The following is a 22,181-nucleotide window of genomic DNA, read 5'->3' on the forward strand; positions in this document are numbered from 1 at the left end:
TGACGGATGTTCCTTCCCAAGCTACTGCCTGAAGGTGGATTCTTAAGTCTTTAGGTCATCGTCCTGCAGTAGAAACCAGCATCTACTGACTTTCACTGGCTCAGCAGACTGCATGATATCTATAGTCAGAATATCTAATGGAATCCAATCCTGTGCAGTGTTCCCCTTTGCCACTGCCACTGTCTGTATGAAACCATGGAGGCCATAACACCACATAGCGGATTTGCTTCCTCCAGATCTTGTTTTGACTTCCTCTGGAGTCACTTGAATGTCTTTATCTTTTATAGCCAAACCTGTTTTGTTGGAAGAAAGTTAGCTTCATTTTCAGATACTCAGTCTTGAGAGTCTGTAGAGAAGCCCATGGTTGTTGAGTGTTACCTCGAGGTTTGAAGAGTCAAAAAATGTATCAGCACTGGAAATTAAACTGGCAAAATCTTTCTTTACCTGTACAGTAAGTGGCAATCAAGGCCTCCTTGCCTCCTTGTTTTCATTTGCACATGCCACACTTACTGTCAAATTTATGTTTAGGCCATGGTGAAACATGCATTACCATTTGAAGGAATGCTCAGTTTTAATGTGCTTTTAGAATTGGGGATGTATGTACTACTTTCCTCTTAAAGAATCAATAAATTTGCCAATGTCGTTCTTTCTTTTTGCCAGGTACTTAATGTACAAATAGAAAATCCATCCATTGTGGTGTATAATTACACCAAATATCCAGGTAGATTAATTCATAATCTTAATCACAAAAATGAACAAAGGCCTACTTGACATGAAAATCACACTCAAGCTGCGCCTCTCAAAGCTGAAAGTTGTTTTCTTCAATTTTCTGCCGACTGATGCACCCTAAGGCCTTGAACTTTGGCCCCAAATCATCCAGAAACTGCATATCATCTCCCAGGTTGTTGAGTGACAGCTCATCCAGTGATTGACATTTGCTTCCTTGTCCCTCATAGGCATACACATAGGGTTGGTAATGTGTGCCGTCTGCAAGGTTGCCCTCGATCATGTACAGTCTCTGTGGAATTGAGCCAAAAAAGAGATTATTGTCATTTTGGCAAAAAGAGGTCATACCAGAATACACCTAAAATACATTTTGTCTCGTATATTAATGATAATAGAAAAATATATACACACAAACACACACATGCATGTTCTTTCATTGCTTGTACCAGTGGTAGCCTATAACATAATGAGGTCAACACAGACATTTTTGAACTCTTTTTGAAACGTGCCACACCCTCCATAAAACATCTTGACACGGTTCTGACATGGCTCTTGGAAAGGGTGTGTACTGTTCATCAACCTGTGCAAACAGACTGTAAAATTGTTTTTGATGCAGCCTCCATAGGAAGACACCACAATCTTCTAATATAGCCATGGGCCTCTGCCAAGTTGAAATGAAGCCGTTAAAAATGCCGCAAGCACATCATGTCAGACTGCATAAGAGTTCACTGTGATTGGTTTCCGTGACAAAAATCGACTGCTGTTAATCAGGTGGCAGATCAGGCTCATGTGGTCTGTGTGTCAAAGTATCCTTGGACAAGTATTTTAAAATGCTTTCGTGAGAGACCCACTGATGTTAGAAGGGACCCCATCATTTTCTATTAATGTATTATTTTGTAAACATGGTTAATAAACTGATTCTGAGTTAAAGGGATAGTTCAACATTTTGGCAAATTGGCCCATTGCCACAATCCCTATAGTCATAGCAGTAGGTTTGTTACCTTTAATTATCGGTGCAAGCTATTTTTACAACGGCGGAGCAGAGCTGCAAGCTGCTCAGAGCTACGCTACGGAGGCTATTTGGATTTCTTGGTTTCCCTCATCAAACTCATCTAACACACAATCCAAAAACTCTAAAACGCTCTCGTGGACAAGTTGTGACCTGCACATTCACCACACTATGAGATAATAATGGAACAATACGAGATGGAGTTGTTTTCGAGGTAAATTTATGCAAAACAGCTGATGCGTGTTCCTGTCACGGGCAGTTTTTTTTTTTACCATAGATCTGATAATTATACCCTAAATAAAATAATTTGTTGCTATTGACTTAAATCTGTGCTTCAAAGAACCATTTTTAAAATAAAATAAAAAATAGAAATGTACAATCAAAAGTGCAATGCTTGTTGTGGAGTAAACATCATAAATTAATAAAAACTCAAATAAAGCACTGATAATCAGTAGCCTACTTAAGTAAATACACTTTCACATTGTCCTTTGCAGACAAACCTATCCCATTTTTTAAAACTTTATTTTTATTGAACAACGCTGCCAAAAAAAAAAAAAAACATGTTCCAGTTGTTACATTTTTTTTAACATTCTGCTAGATCATTAAATAAAGACAGCAATGACAATGTGAAAGAAACAATTCTCACAGTTCTTGGCCCTGGTGCACAGGTTGATAGACTTAAAACAGTTTTCCACCCTCACCTAACCCCATTCCTCATCCACCATTTCCAGCCACAGTGCCCATCAGTCCGCAAATTGTGTGTTTTGGAGACATAAAAGTTATCTTTTCCATTATGTAAATTCTCTTGACTACTGCCATGGATCAAGGGTCGGGGGATCTGTATTTAAGCCAGTTTAAGGTTATTGCTTTCCTGGCTGCTGTAAGTAGTATATGCAGTAGATGATGTCTTTTTCGTGTTCATCTCTGTTTCAGAGAATGCCCCAAGGATGGGAACCTATCCCAATTTTGTTCTTTTCCGCGTGTGGCACATGAGCCCTTACTTTACCATATTTATTTTCATTTACTGCATCAGAAACATGGCCGTCCACCAGTCAGTGCTCTGCAGCCAATGATACAGTTTATTAAACTGGAGCAGTTAAGACAAGTGCTTCACTAGGGCATGAGCAGATTGTGCTATGTTGATAGACAAACACTTACCCTGTCAATGTGATCAGCAATGTTTTGTTGTGCCAACAGGCTGTGACTGTGCTGGTACCTCGATGAGCTGCTCTGCTGAAAGCAAGAGAGGACTGTGAGCTTTTATGTCACAGTACATCTAATTCTTAAAAAAAAAAAAAAATCATAGATCAATGAATAGCATTTATTACCTGGTAGTTGTTCACCCTACTTGTCCCATTCCACGTAGAGTACTATATTTAAGAAAAAAAATATACAGTTTAGTCAGTCTTCTCAAAAATGGAAACACCAAGCATTTAAAAAAACTTGCCTATTTTTTTCATTTAGAAAATAAAATTAAATCACATGCAATGTTTTACACTGCATCAGGATACTGTACACCCATTGTTTATTAATTTATAAATGAAGATAGACCAAATATTCTTCAGTGTTACATATAAAACCTGTAGCAAGAAAAAGTAAACGAAACCTTTTTAAATTACCTCCATTTATGTACAAATGTATCATCAGATCTTCAACCAGGTGACTATGAATAAAAAATGAAACCCACAAATCACAACCATTTTAAAGAAAAGTGTTGGCTGGAAAACTATGTGAACCCCTCCGGGACATGGCAGCTACCAAACCTGGAGTGGAGTAATTTAAACAAGACTGGAAGTGTAGGTAAGAGGCGCAATGACTCATAAACTCTCACACATTTTGAGTTTGCTGTTCATAGGGGGAATTCTGCTAATGTGAAACAAGTCAGAAAAGAAAGATCTCAGAAGATTTATGATCAAGACTTGAAAGGTTAGAGAGTCGTCACAATGAGTTTGGAGGTTCATCCGTTAATTAGTCAGACGAAAACTGTCTACAGATTGAGATCATTTAATTTTGTGGCTAGTCTTTCGAGCCAGCTAAGATGACCTCACAAGCCCAACGAACCTCAGTAACATAACAACAAAGACAACAAAGCTCATGTCTAAAGGAATCAGTGGAGTCGGTCAACATTTTTGTTCATGAGTCTACCAAACGCAAATCATGATGCATGGTGTCTCACCACAGACACCATGGAAGAGGCTGTTTCTGTCCAAATGAACAGAACACTGATGGACTGATGAAACCAAGGTTTAATTACGGTATATGGGGAGCAGTGCAATGCTATGTCTGGTGTATAGAAAGGGCACTGCATCAACATCCTAAAGGTGAAGCAGGGTGGAGGGAGCTCTGTGATTTAGCTTTGCTGCTTCAGGACAGCTCCACACCGCTGCGGTGAAAATACGTTTTAAAATTTATCAGTGTGTCCTACGGGATATTGTATTTGAAATTTCTCCCTTATACTGAACAGGTTTGATCAGCAGCTACAGAAGCTCATGTTTGAGGTTATTGATAAATGTTGAGGTACAACCAGTTATTAAATAAATAGATAGTATGTTTATCTACATGTTTGACTAAGATCACAGTCCAATCACAATTTATGGCAAACCTGCTGGGTACAAGACCAGGTAACTCGTCTATGCATGTACAGTATGTTTACATTTTGAATTGCCAGGGAGAAGGGTTAAAATAATGAGCAATATACCAGGATCACACTCCCCAGAGTGGAATTGACTAACCCCTAATCAAGATCATGGCCAATTGCCTCAGGGCATTTCTCTTGAAATACCCTGACAATGAAATCTGAGTGCAAAAAGGGAGTTGTCACAAGTGTTCCAAGATGCACAGAGCACATGGGTGTGGCAACCATAATAATCAAAGGAGCCTGAGAAAGTCTGAGACACCTGGCACTGCTGTGGTTGGACTGTGCTCATGACCACAGATCAATCCTGCGCGACCCAGAAGATCAAGTAAAATGTCCCACAGCTGTTTAGTCATTCTCTACAAATACAACACATTTTGCCTGGGGGGTGTTCTCTGGTATGGTTAATAGAAAATAGAAGAGGAGGGAAAGAGAAAAAAAACCCTGCAGGTCATAACAGTGTTTTTACGCCACACATCCATGTGTGGCGTAAAAATGCTCCTACGGTGCCCTCTTGTGGAATTAAATGTGTGTTTCCTTTACAAAACAGGATTTTACAGTAGTTCAAAACTTACATAGCTGGTCTGCAAATGATTGATGTGCAAAACATAGCAAAGCAGAACATATTTGAAATTTGTTGTGAAATCGCTGTAAACAACTGGTCCTGTTTTCATTCTCAGCCCCCTATCTGTTTACTTTTCTCTCATTTTCTGTTTCCATTTATGTTTTTCTTCCATTTACTGTCTTTTAATGCTAAAAAAGAATACATTTGAAATACAAAAAAACAGCAAACTAGGTGAATGTCCGGTCAACTGTAGACAATAGAAATGTTATGTATATTATTAAAATGCCTGGTCAACAAATGTTTTGGTTTTTTTGCATTACAGACAGTTGAGTATCCTAGCCCTCTAACTTCACAAAATAACTTAAAGGGACAACAAAAAAAGACAAAATTATATATTTATCGAAAATGGACCCATTAACAAGTGTGGGTAACGCAGATTCAAACACATTAATATGAGACTTTTTTATAACCAAATACAAACTCCTCGTTGTCCCTTTAACTAAACTCTCCTAAATTTAGGATAAGAGGTAACTTTCACTTTTTCACCACTTAGGTAGGTTTAGGTAGCTTAAATACATAGCTATTGCTGCCTTTTTATTGGCTTTACACAACCAACAAACTGTCAGCAGGCAGGTAACATAAACAACACCCCGGCAAGATGAGATGAAAAAATACACTAAACATTTTATAATTTGTGCTAGATTGAGTAATCTGAGATAAAACAGGAATTAAAATTAGATTGGGAAAATGTATGCATGTCTTTACATACAGAATTCAGCTGACTAATGGTAGAACTACAATCTCTCAACTCTACAGTAAAAGTCAGTCAATCAACTGCAGCAACTTACTACTATTATGATTATTGATTACTCTGACTAGTCCTTCATTAATGTAAATGATCCCTCTGCCAACAACCGTGATAATCATGATTTGTCATGAAATGTGACAAAGATAAGTGTTGACTGCAGACTTTTGAGAAACTTGGAACATTATTATTGCAGCTCGACAGCACCTGCCAGCAGAGGTAGCTATTGTAATAACACTCACCATGGCCTGCTGCCCCATGGCTCTGAAAGAATCTCTCTGATCCTGCATTCCCATAGACATCATGTTAGAGTTCATCTGCAGAGGAAACACAGGAGGGTAAAATCAGGGTAGAGTAACATGTCGGACAGCAACAAGTCTGCCTATCACCACCTACCATCAGATCTTCACTTGGTGCTCATTAATTGTTTGTGAAATCAGAATATCAGCAAATGCTGCTACTCTAAATTATTTCTTAAATCTACATGATTTTTTGTCACAAAGGCAAAACCCATAACAGGTGACTTGTGGCCTCAGAGATGTCACCAACAGGTTTATGAATTTTATGAAGAGCAGTCTAAAGGTCAAAGTGTGCCATTACAGTCATGCCATCTTGCCCGTACCAGGGTGCATGTGAAACTGAAACTGTATTGCAGCTAGCTTATGGAAAAAATGCTGGGCGAGCCGACCACTAATAATAATAACAAAATAACGATGAAGACAAAATTATATATTTATCCAAAATGGAGCCATTAACAAGTGTGGGTAACGTAGATTCAAACACATTAATATGAGACTTTGTTTTACAAACTGTCAGCAGGCAGGTAACATAAACAACACCCCGGCAAGATGAGATGAAAAAATACACTAAACATTTTATAACTTGTGCTAGATTGAGTTACTCATCTGAGATAAAACAGGTATTAAAATTAGATTGGGAAAATGTATGCATGTCTTTACATACAGAATTCAGCTGACTAATGGTAGAACTACAATCTCTCAACTCTACAGTAAAAGTCAGTCAATCAACTGCAGCAACTTACTTCTATTATGATTATTGATTACTCTGACTAGTCCTTCATTAATGTAAATGATCCCTCTGCCTAAAGACTGTCAACAACCGTGATAATCATGATTTGTCATGAAATGTGACAAAGATAAGTGTCGACTGCTGACTTTTGAGAAACTTGGAACATTATTATTGCAGCTTGACAGCACCTACCAGCAGAGGTAGCTATTGTAATAACACTCACCATGGCCTGCTGCCCCATGGCTCTGAAAGAATCTCTCTGATCCTGCATTCCCATAGACGTCATGTTAGAGTTCATCTGCAGAGGAAACACAGGAGGGTAAAATCAGGGTGGAGTAACATGTCGGACAGCAAGAAGTCTACCTATCACCATCTACCCATCTACCATCAGATCTTCACTTGGTGCTCATTAATTGTTTGTGAAATCAGAATCTCAGCAAATGCTGCTACTCTAAATTATTTCTTAAATCTACATGATTCTTTGTCACGAAGGCAAAAAACATAACGGATGACTTGTGGCCTCAGAGATGTCACCAAAAGGTTTATGAATTTTATGAAGAGCAGTCTAAAGGTCAAAGTGTGCCATTACAGTCATGCCATCTTGCCCGTACCTGCTGCAAAAAAAACAACAACATGCGAATAGCGTGCATGTGAAACTGAAACTGTATTGCAGCTAGCTTAAAACATATACACTCACACACCCTTTCACTCAGAGTGGCACACCCTCCATTATGCTAAACTTTCCCCCTAATGGAACTTGATTACTAAGTTCTATACAGTTGTTATAAAGGAGGAAATTTGCCATAGGGACCAAAACCACTTAGCCAAAAATGATAAGAGACTTATTACTCACCAGGGTGGCCCCTGAGCTGTTGTATGTATCCATGTCCTGGGTTACTTGATCCATTTGATGGAACTAGAGTAAATTACAAAACAAAAAAAACAAAAAATTACATTCATTTTATATGTTTTAATGTTTATTGTCTGTAACACTTAAAGTATCATCAAATGTGGGAATAAAATTAAGTACGGAAAAGCAGCCACAACCTGTCTTAACCTCTAGTCCCTCCCTTAGCATGTTAAGCTGCAATTAAAGTGAGCTGCAGTGTGCACCCACCCTATAATTTATGTCATGAAAGTATCTATAACATACACAAAAACCAGTTCTGTGAATCATATACCTGCCAGTCTGTCGTCACTGAAAATATTCAGAAGAATGCATGAAGGAGCAGCAGAGCAGTGTCTGTGACAAAGTTTTCTTTATATACCACTATTGTTTGTTCATCTACGCCTTCTTACTTGTCTTTTGACACACCTTCAAATTATAACTGTAGTGACATTTATCTACATGTAAAAACTATTCACAAAAAATTAGGGGAGAGGTGGGGAGTACCTGCATAGTAGCCTGCTTCAGGTTTTCTGTCGCACAATTAGTAGACGTCATGAGCAGGGTGGGTGTAGCCTGGAACGAAGGGAGACGAAATAATTAAAGGGAACATCCTTTCTCATTGTGATACACTGTCTCCTTCTAAACTGCGCACATAACACGACCAACTCACTGTGCATGCAGCGCCCCCTCCTTCTTGGTTGTACTTGATAAGGGTCTGGTTGCCCTCGTCCTGCACCATGGGCATGTGTTTTAATCCCTTTGCTCCACACTCACACATAAATAGGAGCAACAGTACTGCAGATACAAAATACAGATCAAAATAACAGTAAGAACTAAAAACTAAATGTACATGTGAGTTATATCCGGGTGAGGGGAGGAACGAACACGAAACTGCTCAACTCATTTGCAAGATGAGACTGTGGGTGCACTGAAGAGCCTCCGGGTGTCTATGGGTGTAACTGCTTGCGTCTGACTGTATGTTTACAAGTACTGACTTGAAGTGATAAGTGATAACAGCATCCATATCAATGAGGCAAAAATTAAGTCATGACATGTTTGACACTTGCATGCTAACCTCAATTGGCAAATTTTGCTCAACCATTAGAGACTATATCTCGAGGACAGAAATTATTCTGATCTGATCTCATATCAAGCCATTGGATTATATTTGAACTGAAAATCTTCACATTTCTCACCCTCTCTTAAAGGGATAATTCACTCAAAATTCAAATTTCATTATCTACTCACCCTCATGTCGACTAAGGTTTGGGAGAAGTTTGAGAGTCCTCTGTGCCTTCTCTGAGTTACAGCAGGGCTCTGTGCAAATTTGAATTTTGGGTGAACTATCCCTTTAATTATTGACTAGTTAATCTTAGTGTGAACTGACACACAGAACAATTTTCATCTCCCTAGGTAAATGACTTTCCTCTAACTGACTTGATAGTAAAACATTCAGGGGGGTTACTGTGGGTTGATGCAACGTTAACTTTTTCGGTTGATTCTCATACTCACACAAAAATAACAGCAGTCCTAGAAATATCATTCCAAAAGCAGCGGGCCCGAGGCCGTAAGTGAGTGGCTTTTTGCCAAGGCAGCTGTCTGTTTCCCCACAGTCACACACTGTCAACTCCACAACATCTTTTGCAGTGGCACCCTGTTGGTCCTGAATCACCAGGGGAATTGAGAAGTTGCCATAATAGAGTGGCTTCAGGCTAACGAGGCCAGCTTCCATACCTGGGGAACAATGTAAAGAGAGATGTGAAGAAACTCTTATTTTTTTAGAGAGTTAAGTGTAAAGATATGTACTAACCTTGGGCAGGATCTAGTTTCCATTTCTCACTCAAAGTTTTGTCTTCATCATCCAGTGAGAAGGAGAAGGGCCCACTGTAAGGAGGGATGTCGAGGTCCACCGTGGCCAACATGATCTTGTTAGCCTTGTTTCCACACATTAGCTGGCTCCTGTTGGCCAGCTTAGGTGTGCAGTCATTGATATCCCCTAGGTGCACCAGGATAGTGGATGAACCTGTACCTGTAGGCTCACCTTGGTTACCACAATAAAGTAGAAAGAAGAAAACACAACTCAATTTATCTTGTTTATCATTTAAGATTATGTTTGATTCCAATTAACAGTAGAGCTTTTTCATACCATCATCAATGGCAGCAATTACTATTTTGTAAACGCTGTCCTTATCAACAAAGGGTGACTCTCTGTCCATTTTCTCAACTGTTTTGACTTCACCAGTTTTTGGATCAATGGTCACCCAACCAGCTGGATCTTCCAACACCTCATACCTGACCACAGGAAGTAGAGATTAGTGAACAGAGCACTTACATGACATGATTGCTGGATGACAAAAGTTACATTGTATACACAGGCAATGTTCCATAGGTAGTGTGGTATATCCAGTATGTAGACACAAACCTGATGCTGGATAAGTCTGAGTCGACATCTTTAACAACTGGAGTGAACAGCACCTTTCCTGGCTCCTCCTCCTCCTTCTGGAACACTTGAGCTGTTTTCTTTTCAAACTCAGGTGGATCATTGACATCAATCACTTTGATTGTGATGTTGATTGAATTTGGAGATGGAGCTTTGATGGCATCGCTTGCTGGAATGCCATCTTTACAAAAAAATAACGGTTCTATATTCTCGACGCCGATTTCCAGGTTGGTGAGAGTAGTTCGCTCAAAGTCCTTTGGCTGGGGGAAACATGCATGTTTAAGTTTAATGATAAATGATTGCATTATTAAGGCTTTTTAGCCTGGCCCACTGTGCAGGAATGAAGTATGTACAGGAGTGAGAAATGCAGGGTTACCTTGATGACGTTCAGAATGCCATCATTTGTCTCCGGATCAGTGACAAGTTCATAGTTTTCATCCTCATTCCCACTAATGAAGAAGTATTTGGCACGCCAGCCATCAGTGTATGGGGTGTCTTTGTCCTCCACAGAAATTCTCAAAACCTCATTTTGGACGGTTGACTCCAACACCTCACCTTGGTACTGGGTAGACAGAACCATTTCAACTTTAATCATATTGTATCATAACCTCCAATAAAATAATATAAAATTAGAAATGATAATAACAGTAATCGTCATCCTTCCTACCTTAGTCTCCTTGAACACTGGTAGGTGAGTGTTTGAATCAATAACGTTGAGAGTAACAGAGGCAGTGGAGGAAAGGGGTGGATCTCCGCCATCTTTTGCTTCAACAACAATTTTATATGTCTTCATTTGCTGAAATAGATAAATGGGTTTTATTAAGATGTATTTTATTTATCTCAGGCTGGGAAATTATTGATTATTTGGGTTCATTTTGCATCATCTGTACGTGTGTAAATGCGCAGCTGTATGTCATTAAGCCTCACATCATAGTTAAAACATCCTTTAAAGCTGAGCTGGGAAATAATGTCGTTAAGCTGAACCGCATGAATCTTGGGCTCTTGCGGCTCTTGTGAAATCACGCTGACAGTGACTTTAGAGTTAGATGTGTTCCTCTGGTCGTTGTCTTGGGCAATAAGCCGCACTGGCAAGTACCCTAAAAAAATTGAGAAAAGGAAATGCATGATACCATGAGATACACAGGGAATACTCCATACCCCAGGAATCATTTACACAAGTGTATACTCACCTTCTTCCGCATTTTCTTTCACCTCCGCTTGGATGAAAGGGTCCGTAAATACAGGTGCGTTGTCGTTGATATCCTTTATTTCAACATCAAAAGAGAGTTCCTTGTCCATTTTAGCGCCAGTCACTCTGTCCAAGATGTCAAACTTGATCTGTTGGTGAAGGAAAACGTGTAAAACAACTCTGATGTAATTAGTCAGAGGGACTGGTAAACCAATATTAACTCACATGGAAGATTTCAAATTCCTCTCTGTCGATTGGTCGATGGACAAAGACGTCTCCAGTAGTTTCATGAATGGTAAATATTCCCAGCGGCTTCTTATCCACTCCCATACCACTTATATGGAACCTGTGGCTATTTGTCTCGTGATCTGTCTTGTCATTGAACATCTACAATCAAAACAAACACAACTGTGTTGCAATTATTTGTACACCGGGTCTTTCCAGGAACTGCGTTGCAACATTGACTATTTATTTTCTTTACAAAATAAGATATTCACCCTTGCAAGTTTTATCGGGTATGGACCAGGATTTTCCTCTGCTACTTCAAATGTTGACAAAACCCACCTCCTTTTGGAACGCACCAAAAGTTCCTGTGAATCATAAATCAAAATTTATGCCAGAAGCAAATAATTTTGCAGTTGAGATTGTAATTACAAAGATGAATCACTTACCCGCTTGGCTCGACTCACAGAGTTCTTGCTACGAGACTCTGACAGGGATGCTAATGCAACCTGCAACGACAGGACAACTGGTAAGTGATACACATCTTTTAGCTTCTAAAGCAACATTATACCAAAATACTTGATCTGTGTCTCCTTTCACATTCAATGACTTTTGGAAAGACAACAATAATCTTTCAGGATATCATTTATTTTTGTCTTACTGTACAGCTGTTTGTCTTTGTTTACATTTCCTTTACTATTTTGTAACAAAGACAATAAGACAGATAGTTGAGTTAGTTAGCTTTACACCACTAGCCTACTTATCCTATGGCCTTGGGGTTGGGGAGTAAGAGCAGGTTTTGGCATGCACTGGGCAAAAGACTGAATACACTCTGGCTGCCCTTCAATCACAGATGCAACACCTTCGTAATAAAGGCAACTCACTCTGCTCTACAGAGAAGAATAGCAAATGCACATCCACTATATCAGCCCAGGTGCAGAACAAAAAGCAGAGCAGGGAAAAAAGAAAAAGGTGTTCACACACTAGTAAACACTCCCCAAAATTAAATGAGAGTGGAGGGACAACGTTTCAGTCTTTACAGATCTTTACAGATGACCCTCCACTCTCTTTAAATTTTGGGGAGCATTTACCAGTGTGTGAACACTTTTTTCTTTTTTGACTCATTCTGCTCTGCCTGTGTTTAGACTGTGGCACGAACCAAAGCAAAAGAGAAAGTAGAGAGAGAGAGAGTCTTTGCACACTTGTGAAGTGACACGTACACTGGGGAAAAAATGTCATGTGACTTTCTCTTCATTTACCTGTGAGCAGTAATGCATTGTGAGACGATGAGTGAAAAGGTGTTAAACCCTATTATGAAAAAAAAAACAGGTAACACTTTACAATAAGGGTCCCTTAATGCTTAATAATGTACTAACTAATGTTAATTAAGGGACCCTTATTGTAAATAAGGTAGATAGACCCTTCATTGTCATTGTATAAAAAACAACGACACTTCGGTTGGGCTCCAATCAAACATAAAAAGAACACACCCTTACACATACAATCAGTCAAGAAAGGCTATAAATAATAATGGATAAATTACACAGAACAAAGAACACAAAATGAAAATGCACTTTTGTATTTTGTTTTTGTTTTTTGTTTTTTTTAAATAGAGATAAAGTGAGGGTTTACATTGCATTGAGGATCTGAATGGCTGTGGGAGAGAAGCTGTTTCTGCTGAGTCTGGTGGTTCATGCTCCCTGATGGCAGAAGGTCAAGAAGGTAATGTGCAGGGTGTGTGTGGTCTTTAATGATGTTAATTACTTGTGTGTGATAGCGGGTGTCTGCCAGTTTTTGAGCAAAGAGAGGAGATTAATGAGAAAGAAATGAAACTTGTCATGTTACCCTTCTGTTTCATCCATATGTGTGTGGATCTCTTGCTTAGCCCCTAACGTGATGTTACTTATGTTTTTAATGTTGATGTATTTATTTGACACTGGCACTTTGCACTTTATGTGTGCAAACACTTAATTATTTATTTACTTATTGATTTTTAGCTCTTTGCTGCTATAGGAGACTGCCGAACAAAATTTCGTTGTGTTCGTTTTATGCAATGACAACAATAACTTAACTATATATATATGGATGCAATAAAAACATACTAAAAATATTATATTATATTTAAAATAACGACATTTAGCCCACAAAAATATGCATGTTTTCGTATGTATATTGACTAAATTGTACTTTTGTTGTCTAAATATCCATCCACCTAAAGCCTGCCAGTGTGTAATGTGAACAAATGCAACAGATGTTGTCATATAAGCTTGCAACTTGCCATAGCAGATACCAATTCACTGATATTTTTCAAGCTAAAGGCTATAGAGTTTACAATGGCAGAAATATTAGAGACCTTTTTTTTTTTTTTTAAATTAGACCCTTCAGTTGCATTCCGCCAAACCCCATAGCCTGCAGCTGAAAGCTACAAATCATATCAGACAATAAAGCCTGGGTTTAAAATTTTTGGATCACTCCCTGACCCAGCCCACCTGAGGCCGAGCTGTACTCAAACATGTCAGGTATTTTGACTTTCATGTACGAACATTTTTCCATGGCGGTTACCCTATTTGCCCTGTCTGAATCTAAAGGCTCTTGTCAGCTGGACTGTCAAAAGGAATGATTATATAACTTTTAGGTAAATTATGCACTTCATCATATGGCTGCTATGCGCACACACGTTCCCATGCAGCCACCCAAGCCTTACAATGCAGACAGTTTAGCCTATCTGAGCTGTTTTTGCTGACATAACTTGCAAGAAATGGACTAATATAATATTTTGTGTATGTCAAACAAATGTTTTTTTTTTTTTTTGAAGTGCCAGGAATATTAATATAATTGATTTTGAGAAAAATGTGCAAGAACACAAATACCGCACACACCCCTGAAGGCGTGATGCCACTCCTAACTCTCATGGGACTCATTTACAGTTCTCATCAAAAAATCTGTAGCTTTGATTCTGTGGGTACAAAACAACTCTTGTGTTACCACCATCTTCAAACCAACCTTTAAAGCACATATTGTTTAGAACTTGATTCTTGCATTTCTTTTCATTCTAATCCTGAGTTTATACGCCGTCTCATTAGAGCTCACCTGTCTGTTTGTGTTAGTCATGCTGCTGGTGACAGAATTTTCAGAATAAAGTGGCGCCTGGCGTTATTGAACAAATCACTTGGACATGCTGTGGCAATGTTCATGTCATACTGTGAGAACAATTTTCTGGATCCACTTGTGGAAAAGGCGACGGAGGGATTCGTATTAACAGGGCTTATCTGTTAATCAAACTTTTGTAGTTCTTTCAATAAGGACAAGACGTTCCACTCACATTTTCACCTCACAAATCATCAAACACTTGTGGCAATTTGTGTTCTTCTGTTCTGCTGTCTCAATTCTGTCACAGTTAAACCTTTGAACTTTAAACACTTCAAAACTTTAGTTTCACTTCCTATTCACACACTCCAGGCTGCTGAAACTCAACACCACCAACTGCTGTTTCAGGTTGCCAGATTGTATGTGTGTATCCCCCCTATTTTCCAGTCTTTACTAAAATTTTGCACAAAGAAAATACTCGTAGCATCTGCATAGATTCATCAAAACTTCGACATAGGTCCTGATTACATTCTGTGTATGCATACATCTATGACTATGGCCTCTGCATGGCACTCTAACAGCATCTGAAGCCGCGAATTCATCACTAACATTTGTCTGAATCCAGTTGCCGTCAGGCCAGGGTCAGATTTCTGAGCTGTAACAGCTGACGACCGAGATGTGACAGAAAATGAGAAAAGAGAGAGAAAGAGATGTTGCACAATATGCAATACAACAGCCTATACAGGTCATTGGCCAGACCTTCTCTGGACTAATCCTCACCATGGCACCAGTACAAACAGGTGTTTCAAATCAGTGTGTTTACAGGGCAACAAGAGCCGTTTGGTTTTCATTTATATGAGTGGTTGTAAAAAACAAAGATCGGTCAGATCAGCAACTAGTCTGATCAGCGCCAACGTTTGCCTCTCACCCCTTATCTTTGCGTTGTGCCTGCAGGTGTATTACAACATACCTTAGAGACTGACATGTGCTTACCTACACGCTGTTTTTCTTAGGTTATGAAAATGCTGCAGTTGCACATAAGAATCAATTTGTACATACCCTGGTTCTTACCTAAAAAGAGGATTCAGATGTTGCCATTAACTTGAAAAAAATCAGACCTAAATTATAGTCCAGTCAAATCCAATAACTGTAAAAATGTTGTAGCTTGCTTAAAGAGCTCTCATGTTATAGGCTTAATGTCCAACACCTCAGCCTATGTAGAACAGTTTTAGGCTGTTCATTTAATAGAAGAGCAGCTAGCTACACGTTCTATAGGACAGATAACATGTGCTGTCATTGCCACGTTTCCATACAGTAATCACTGGCAATACAACTTTCCCAAAATAAACATTTTGTCATTACAAAAGAAATCTTGTTTTTCTTATTCTGCGTCCTAAATTTTGCTTGATTAAAGACTGAAAATAATTCAGCATTCAGCTTACCAACAAAAGCAGTGAAATGGTCCTCATCTTAATCCGCCCTCCTTGATACCCTCAGTGGGAGTGCTCCAACAGAGTGAACTACAGCTTGAATAAGAGTGCACAGACGACAACCCATAATAGCTGCAGGCAGTGGATTGGCTGACTCTGCTAGACTGTTTGTTCAACCTCACAGATATGTGTAACTTGATATGTTTTATACGGTATCTGTGCCCACATCATTTTGCATGTAAGACAAAGACTAGTTGGAGTGCTTTATTTATTTGTACACAGGTATTTGCTCTGTTGAGAACTTTTAGTTCCTTTCCCTCTCTCCCTCTTTGAGCGTGTTTGTATGTGGCTCAGTGTGGCTCTGCTCAGGTGTACACCCTCTAGCTCTATAGCTCAGGTTACCATGTCTTATTCATGTCTGGCCACCATCACATTCAAACGTAGCTCAATTTCAATAGCCCCTCAAAGGTTTAAGTAACTAAAGTAGCATTTGAAATCCCACTGGTACCGTACGTAAGTAACACTTAATTCTATAGCACTTGTCATAGAGAGAAACTCACCAAGTACAAAAAGTACATACTGTACTGTACATACAAAAACAATTATATCAAATACTTGTTTTTGTATGTTCATGAATATGCTAAGTCCCATTTCAAATAAACTAATAAATGAAAAGGAAATTAAACTCACAAAGTGCGTTACAAGATTAAAATACAAAACTAAAATACATACATGCATATAATGACACAAAAATAAAACAGCAGCAGCCTTTGCAGAACTAAATCACCAAAGACAGTCAAAGAATGCCTGCCTATACCGGGTTTTAAGGTGCTTCTTAAAGCACTCGACAGATGCTGAGACTCTCAAATTCTGTGGGAGAGCGTTCCACAATCTAGGCGCAGCAGACTCAAAGGCTCGGTCGCCTCTGGTTCTGTGTCTTGTGTGCGGAACTGCCAGCAGACCATGATCGGCAGACCTAAGTGTCCTACACGGAGCGTATATGTAGCAGTGCCTGACTGTGAAGGGCCCTACTGTATAAGTCAAAACAAGAATTTTGAACTGGATCCTGAAGCTGACAGGAAGCCAGTGTAGGGAGGCCAGGACAGGAATGATACGATACGTTTTTGTTTGATTTGGTTAACAGCCTGGCAGCGGCATTCTGCAGCAGTTGAAGACAATCTGATTTTACTAAGACACATAAAAAGAGAATTATAGTACTTGAGGCGTGATGACACAGTGGTAATCAATCATTACACCAGCAATCAGTCATAACTTACATTAATCCATCTACTGGCTAGACCATTTATCAAGGAAAGGGGTCGTTAGGGGCCTGGAACCAATCCCACCTGTCCAGGTACACCCTGGACAGATTGCCAGTGAACACATGCCACACCTTGTGCACTTTAGAGTTGCCAGTTCACCTAATGTGCATATCATTGGACTGTAGGAGGAAGTAGTAACCAGAGAGAAACCACACAGACCCAGTAAAACCAGTCCATGCAAATTCCAGGCCTGGGGTTCAAATCCAGAACCGTCTTGCTTTTATGCCTTTACCATTACGTTGTCTTAATTATACCCAATATTATCTTCTTCCTCTTCTTCTTCTTCTTCTCCTTTTTGCTGTCCCATCACGGTTTGCCTTGTGATTTGCATCTTCAATTTGGCACATTGGATGTAGCCTGACAAGCCAGACTATATCACTAAAATGTATAGTCTGGAAACGACCGGTAGACCTCGGCTCAATCCAGGGGGCGGGATGAAGGCCTCTGCACGCAATAGGGTAGAGCAGGATGACGTTAGCCTGACAAGCCAATTAAAATGTATGTCTCCATCGCGTTAAGCCCACCCAACGACTCTCTAAACAGATAGAGCGCTGTGATTGGTGAACACAAACGGTGTTCGAGACTCAAAAAGTTCCTATGGCTCGTTTCTAGACCCACCTACGAGGCTAATATTTTTGCTGCCGCTAGGGTGCGTCTAGATTTCTAGGCTACATTGGATGCCCTTCCTGCCACAACCCTCTGCATTTATCCAGTCTTGGTACTGGCATAATATCATTACGGCATGTCAACGGTAATATCAAAGACACTGTGGCTTGTTTTTCGGTTTGCTGAGCTGTCATAGCATTTATTAAAAAAAATAATTAGCCTGCATGACTGGTGACAAAGATTTGTTTGATGTTTTAAAAAAAACTGTTTCCATGTGACTGTGTCCCTCTCGCCTCCAGCAACATTAACTGACAGGATATGGAGTCACTCCCTCTGTGTCACACACCTGCCACTGCTTGCACATGCACACGCTTGTGACATCGTGTAACACAAGACCGCAGGTGGAACAGACCCATTGATTGATGACAGGGTTTGCGATGTATGATAAAAGATTATACGACCATCTTTATTATTATTATTATTATTAGTAGTAGTAGTGGTAATAGTAGTAGTACAATTACTACAGAACTCAGCCGCACGCATGCTGACGAGGACAAGGTCGGGAGCACATTACACCAGTTTTAAAAACGTTGCATTGGCTCCCCATGCGCTTCAGGATCGATTTTACTAGTTTTTAAATGTCTTAACGATCTCGGGCCTTCTTATTTATCTGCAATACTTTTACCCTATATCAACACTCGCGGACCCTGAGGTCCTCCGGTGCTGGCCTTTTAACGATACTACAAGTTAGAACTAAAACACATGGGGAGGCGGCATTCAGTTATTATGGCCCCCGATTATGGAACAGCCTGCCGTAGAACCTCAGGGCCGCCTTTTTATTATTAACCACCTTTTTAATCAGGCTTTTAACTGACTTGTTTAATGCTCACCTCTATGCTTGTATACATTTTTTTATTATTATTCTATTTTATATTAGTTAGCTTATCCTGTTTTATTGTTTTATTTTTTATTTCAATCTTTTAGTCGGTTCACAAAATTATTCTATTTCACGTTATTTATTTGGTCTATTTTATACATTTAACTGTTTTTATTCCCTCAGTTTTTAGCTTCTATACCTTTTATTTTATTTTACTGTTTTAGCTCCTCGGTTTTCCAGTGTTTCCTCCTGGGGGCCTACCACACCGGGAGTTGTTTCTGTGTGTATGGCTATGTACCTGAGTGTATTTGTGTATCTCTGTGTGTATATTTGTGGGGGTGGGAGGTTTGGATTTTCATGGTGTTTCTTTGTTGTTCATGTTTTGTTTTGTTTTTATTCTCTGTGAGGCACTTTGTGCTACCCCCAAAGTATGAAAAGTGCCACATCAATAACTGATTTTATTTGATTTAGTATTACCACAGCAGTCCTTAAAGCAGAAGTAAGTGGTCTGGTCGTTTTCGCTAATGCTGCGTTCCAGGCAGGCTTTTGAAATCGTAAATTACAGCTTCAAGTCACAACTTACGACTTTGTAGCGTTTCAGGCAACCCACTCGTGTTTTTCCGACCTGTTTTACCGGTGAAAGTCACTATAACGGCCACTCGTAACTTCCGACCCGTGAACTCGTACCAGATCGAACTGGTACCACTTCACGGTCGGAAAAATACGAGTTTCCTTGAACGCACCATAACAGTCCTTGTCCCTACGTCACCACATTCATGGCGTCCCTTGGCTGCACACACAGCCCTGCATGCCGTTCTCTCTCCTCATTGGATAAAAACTGTAGGATACGATAAATGTTTTCTCTTCGGCTCAGAGCAGAGCAGAGTGACTGACAGACCCGTGTTTCAGTCCAAACACTCTATGTAAGTGATTGCTGTCGGAAGATATAACTATTTAAGACTTATATTAACACAAATATATCACTTACTTCTGCTTTAAATAAGCTTAGCAGCGGCTTCACTCCCTCCGCAGACTCAGGAAAACAGGACCCCCCCACACACACACACCTACAGGGGCACTGTTGAAAGCCTCCTGACCTATAGCTTCACCTCCTGGTTCGGCCCTGGTTGATCAAATGCTCTGCGTTTTTAGAAAAGCTGCCTACTGTATGTGTTGAAAAATTAACACGTGTGCTATACACACCCAAGAAAAGCATCTGGTCTGTCTACCAGGATAGGATCAATGTGCTTGTGATGTTGTCCATATCAAATAAAATAAACATAACATGATGGAGTTATACCAGCAGTGCTGCATAGCAGAGCTACCTCCAATATCATGGACCTGCTCCACCCCTCCCACCACATCTTCTCCCTTTGCCATCAGGGAGAAGATACAGAAGCATCAGCTGCAGCTGCATTTTTGTACTGTGGTCACTGATCGAGAAACAGAATTTTGCATCTTGTGTATGCAAATGCACAGTGATTATGACAATAAAAACTTTGAATCCTTGAACGATACACATATTGGAGGTAGACACAATTTTGTTCAAAACTTGTGTGTGTTTTTCCATTGAGATGTCATTCATTTCAATAGGACACCACCAAGATATGATTTAATCCTTAAATAAAATATGGCCGTGGCTGTCCAGCTCATCACAGGAAACATTAAAGGGATATTCCGGTGTAAGTTTAACCCATGGTCCAACGCACCGTAACACCGAGCTAAAAAGCCACTCATAGCCACAAATAATGCTCAGAACAGCACCAAACGTCATCGACAGTACAAACAGGGTCCCAACACATAATGAGGCATCAAATATCTGTTAGCTTTGCCTGGTTTCTATTGAAAAGAGACGAAAACAACTCACCCACTCTCCTCCAGTTATATGCTATGCTATGCAGCAACTTTCTGTGTCCAGCATATCGTCCAGGCACTGACAACACACATCCGAGGCCAACTTGCAGCACAAACATTTGGTTTCAGCGGCCACTGGCAAGCAGTGACTAGCCTGATGCATCAGCCGCTTATTTCATTACATTTCAAAAAGCGTCTGAACACGAGCCATAGGGATTCGTTTGCTTCCGGGAGGCGGTTGCTTACATTTGCTTCAACTAATCGCTGCTGCTTGGTGGTCACGTGTGCTATACACCGGTTAAGCTCATAGGTTAATCTTGAGCGCTTGAGTTCAACGTCATCGCCTTCACTTACCCGTCTGTTCGCTGATTAGCAAACCGAAACGCATTGCTAGTGTCCTGACTACATTGTTGAGGCAAATGAAATTTGCCGGAACCAGTAGGCGGCGCTAGCCTGACTAAGCAGTGACCACATTGACCACTTGATTCCCCCAGGTCCAGGTCCAGATCCAGCAGCTGCCCCTCTTTCACTTTTCTCCTCACTTTTCTCCTCGTCTTCGGTGAACTCGGTCTCAAACTGATAGTGGCGCCCACTGAAAAACCAGTCCTTGTTCTCAAACTGCAGTAACTCAGCCGTGTTGTTCCTTCTGTGATGTCTGCAGTCTCTTTCGGTAACGAACGTCGCCCTGATCGCGTGTGTGATGTTGCGTCTAATCTCACGCTTGTTTGGTGATTCTCTCGCGCAAAAATAAAGTTAGAAATGCCCAATTCCGTTCATTTCCCTGTGAACACTCGATAATAACACACATTAATACACACACATTTTCATCCTTGAGCTGCGGGGACGCCGCCAAACGCAATGAGCCAATCACAGTGCGCATAGCTAGCCCATACACTTGGACATTCTCTGCTTCCACGTGCATTGAAATGCATTGCAGTCAGTTTTCATTCGTTTTTATGTGTTTTTTCTTGATATTTTAAGTTTAAAATGGTCAAACGGTGTGCATGGGGTACATGCAACTCAGACACTAGGTATCCCGAGAGGCTGGGCGACGGGGTGTTTTTTTTTTTTACCTTTTCCCAAGCCACATCTCAACCGAGAGAAGTGTCTGCTCTGGATAAAGTTATGCGGTAGACCACAACACCAACTAAACGTGGATACAATTAACAAGGATGTCTACATCTGTTCTAAGTTAAACCAACAACCTACCTATTTAAGGCAACATATTGTCAGAGATGTTTAGATGTTAGCCAGTATCACAACTAAGCATAAAGTCCGCTAGCTTAATGCTAACGTAATGTAAAACTCCATAGACAGGCTAACAGAAATCAGCCCGTCGCTATTGGCGTTTCGCGGCAACCGACAGCCATAGCAGTAAAGCTAAGTTAAGTTTTGGTGACTTCGAGACGATATTTTCTTTCCGTCTCCAAAAATCAATTGCCTCCTGTGAAATGTCTCCTACTGTGACAGCTGCCATAGCGCCTGTCACCGAATGT

The 22,181-nt window shown here is 40.1% G+C and overlaps 1 protein-coding gene across 1 annotated transcript; it reads right to left on the minus strand.

Moving 5' to 3' along the window:
* Positions 1–740: 740 nt before the first annotated feature.
* cdh26.1 (cadherin 26, tandem duplicate 1) lies at positions 741–16,186 on the minus strand. The gene is made up of 19 exons (XM_085782597.1): positions 16,039–16,186; positions 11,959–12,018; positions 11,785–11,877; positions 11,513–11,674; positions 11,289–11,436; positions 11,026–11,195; positions 10,766–10,894; positions 10,475–10,660; positions 10,081–10,358; positions 9,805–9,950; positions 9,469–9,699; positions 9,171–9,392; positions 8,329–8,453; positions 8,163–8,231; positions 7,623–7,685; positions 6,993–7,067; positions 3,064–3,105; positions 2,894–2,968; positions 741–1,018 (listed from the first exon to the last, which is right to left on the minus strand). The coding sequence occupies exons 1-19, from the start codon at positions 16,063–16,065 to the stop codon at positions 800–802; spliced, it is 2,520 nt and encodes an 839-aa protein (XP_085638723.1). The 5' UTR covers positions 16,066–16,186; the 3' UTR covers positions 741–799.
* Between the last annotated feature and the right edge of the window lie 5,995 nt (positions 16,187–22,181).

The sequence above is a fragment of the Trachurus japonicus genome, chromosome 7 (assembly GCF_045865225.1).
Source record: "Trachurus japonicus isolate A0001 chromosome 7, Traja_1.0".
NCBI classification, from domain to species: Eukaryota; Metazoa; Chordata; class Actinopteri; order Carangiformes; family Carangidae; genus Trachurus; species Trachurus japonicus.

What these genes read in the sequence shown, in the direction of transcription:
- cdh26.1 (XM_085782597.1), bottom strand. Translation starts at nt 16,065, where the DNA reads ATGAGGACCATTTCACTGCTTTTGTTG. An exon ending in ACCCGATAAAACTTGCAAGG is followed by an intron (nt 11,675 to 11,784) that starts GTGAATATCTTA and finishes TTTTGATTGTAG; the next exon opens with ATGTTCAATGACAAGACAGA. An exon ending in GAAACTAGATCCTGCCCAAG is followed by an intron (nt 9,393 to 9,468) that starts GTTAGTACATAT and finishes ATTGTTCCCCAG; the next exon opens with GTATGGAAGCTGGCCTCGTT.